The sequence below is a fragment of the Dendroctonus ponderosae genome, unplaced genomic scaffold (assembly GCF_020466585.1).
Source record: "Dendroctonus ponderosae isolate FM_Combo_2020 unplaced genomic scaffold, Dpon_F_20191213v2 Dpon_F_20191213_6, whole genome shotgun sequence".
Classification (NCBI taxonomy): domain Eukaryota; kingdom Metazoa; phylum Arthropoda; class Insecta; order Coleoptera; family Curculionidae; genus Dendroctonus; species Dendroctonus ponderosae.
In genome coordinates this window covers 4,873,481-4,876,347 of record NW_026018814.1, presented here as the reverse complement: position 1 = coordinate 4,876,347, position 2,867 = coordinate 4,873,481, and the positions used below count along the sequence as shown (strand labels likewise).

General features: G+C 39.1%; 1 protein-coding gene across 1 annotated transcript in view; it reads left to right on the top strand.

Moving 5' to 3' along the window:
- Window positions 1–1,973, top strand: part of LOC125504788 (papilin-like) — a 15,109-nt gene extending 13,136 nt beyond the window's left edge. Inside the window, exons 3-6 of the mRNA XM_048667261.1 lie at window positions 1,047–1,274; window positions 1,329–1,516; window positions 1,581–1,818; window positions 1,873–1,973. Coding sequence (XP_048523218.1) covers window positions 1,047–1,274; window positions 1,329–1,516; window positions 1,581–1,818; window positions 1,873–1,973 — 755 coding nt within the window. The remainder of the gene's footprint in view (window positions 1–1,046; window positions 1,275–1,328; window positions 1,517–1,580; window positions 1,819–1,872) is intronic.
- Window positions 1,974–2,867: the final 894 nt, after the last annotated feature.

Genomic DNA, 2,867 nt, shown 5'->3' with positions numbered 1-2,867 from the left:
TAAGTTAAAAAATATGGGGTTGTATTTAAATTAATCAAGTTAGAGCCACTCAAAGTTCTTATTTGATTAGTTTAAATTTGTGGACACTCTGTATAACATGGTAAGTTTATTATCATTGGGATATATAATATTATACGTTGTTATACTTCACTATAAATTACGCTTACATAACTTAAATACTTCTAAAGTATTTGGACACATGAAAATTAGATTAGATTTTGATTAAATCCGTATTATTTAAAAAACCTTAAGATTTAGGTATTATAAACCTATTAAAACAGACACCTATTTTGTTCAGTTAATATACAGGACATTCCATTAAAAAAAACGCAACTTTAATACTTTTAGAGCTTTTGGGACACCCTGTACATTACGTAAATATTTTTGAAATGTGCGCCCGGTAGGCGTCGGAAAATTCATCAAATAATAATTTTTAAAAATCAAACGGTTTGGCCGCTAACTTACGTGCCGTATAGCGTGAATAACCCTGTATAAATCTCGTGTCACGGTGTTTGTGATCGAACTCCTCCGAAACGGCTCTACCGATTTTTATGAATTTTTTTATGTATATTTGGTAAGTATCAGAATAGGTGGTAAAGTATAATTCATACCGCTAGGTGCTTAGGGTGTCTGGGGTCGATGGATTTTTATGCGTATCGTATGATGATTCGACGTGGCCAGGACATCATTCTGCGATGTTTTTTATTTCCACTCCATTTCCGATCCCCACACACTTACAATACATTTGTTATTTTTTATATAACAACCAAAATATTCACTAGAAATAATTTATATGGCAGAACAAGGTTTGACGGGCCAGCTAGACGAAAGTATTCCAGTAGCACCAAATCTAGCGAGTTAATCTATTCTTCGTTGATTCTATATCAAAACCCGATATATCGATTCAGATTATACGAATCAGAAGGTTGCGGCTAAAGTATTTAATTTTTTTAAAGTATCATGGATCTATGGAGGACTGTCAAAAATTTTAAATTTACTTCCAGGTCCACTAAGGGCTTGTTTTTAATCGAATTCGTCGTTCCCAGGCACAAAAACCTACATTCGCGCCTGCTACAGAATCATTAGCCCCTCGCATCAAATTCCCATGAACGAAAAACGATGCGCCCATTTGGACCCTCCAGCCCTTACGCCGATTTCTTGCAACGAAGAGCCATGCAGCGCAGCTTATTGGGATGGCTTCTGGGGCCAGTGCTCAGTATCATGTGGAGAAGGCGTTCAGCAGTTTATTCCGCAGTGCAAACGCAATCTCAATGGTTAGCAAAAAGTGCAACTAACACGATATTCTCAAAGAAAAATATCGTTTGTAGGAAAACTGATCGTTGTTAGTGATGTGCAATGCGCTCCCAACAAGCCAAGCCCAGAAACCAGAGCCTGCCAGGAACGGGAGTGCGAGTTGTTTAGAGGACTGTCCGATAACGAACTGCCCCAGACGGCGGAGACTGGCAGACCTGCAATTATCAGCAGAAAGGAATGGAGTGTTGGAAGCTGGTCCTCGGTAAGGCCACTGAGCTTTGCCTAAAAGCAGCAACGATTTGTTTAACAGCTTAACACTCACATAGTGCTCAGTGACATGTGGAAATGGACACAGGACACGGTCAGTCATCTGTCCTTCGGGACAGTGCCATCCTGAGAATCGACCAGCACATGCGGAGTACTGCAATCAGGGCTCTTGTGATTCTTCGAATTACGACCCTTCACCCTCACAGCCCAAAATTGCAGTGTCGCCCCAGTTTACTCATCGAAGTGGAATTTCATCGTGGCTGGTTACCGAGTGGTCTCACTGTTCAGTACAATGTGGTAAGTCGTGCAAAAATTGAACGAAATGGTTTTTTGAAAGTTCCATTACTGCAGGTTATAAGATCCATCTTGTAGACGACCGTCCTCTTGATCTTTTGCCAGCGACTGTTCGTTCCAAAGTGAGTCTCTCAAGACCATTTCTTATAACCACATGACCCAATCATTTAGCTATTTTCTCCGCCACAACAATGCTCAATCTCTTCGTAATTTTGGGTTGGTCGAGAATGGATTGGTTGGTTCATTTCTCAGTCCAGGACACTCTAAGCATTCTGTGCCGACAAAGGCATCTATCTTACGCTTATCCGTCCTTTTTAGCGTCCAGCATTCTGATCTATATAGAAAGACTGAAAACCCCAAGCTTCTGACTGACTTCTGACTAATCTGATTTTGGTGTTAAGGGATATGTGAAAGTTTTTTCATACTTTGGTTAGTTTGGTCATGGATTCTTTCGCTGTTGCGCTTCTCCTCGCTGAATCCGCCCTTGCTCGAGATTGTGGTACCAAGATGTATGAAAGCGTCAACTGTCTGGATATTTCATCCTTTTTCCTTCAGATTTGTTATTATTTTGGTTTTCTTTCTGTTTATATGCAGGCCTGCCTCGTTACTTGCTTCTGCGACTTTTCGTATAAGATGGATACATTCTTCTTCCGATATAGTGCAGATGCAGATACGTCCTTTTCAACAAGAAATGCGACTTAATCTTAATTAAAGTAGTAACTTAATTTAAGCAGCTCATATTCCCTTATAGGAAAAATGAATAATTATTGGATTGGTTGCAGCTGTACTTTTTTACATACAATTTCGAATGTATCAAAAACAGTTATACTTGAGTATAGGATACGAGTATTACACATGAAACATATTTCGAATTTGGAGTAGAATTCAAGATACGACCTCGAGATACTGTTCAATTCTCTCTCTCTCTTTGTCCATAAAATTCCATTGTAAAATATTTCTTTGGCAATAAAGCATATTTTGGTTTGAAATCAACCGCAATTAAAAAAGAACCTCATCCATAGGACGTACATCAGTCACCTACAGTTTGCTTT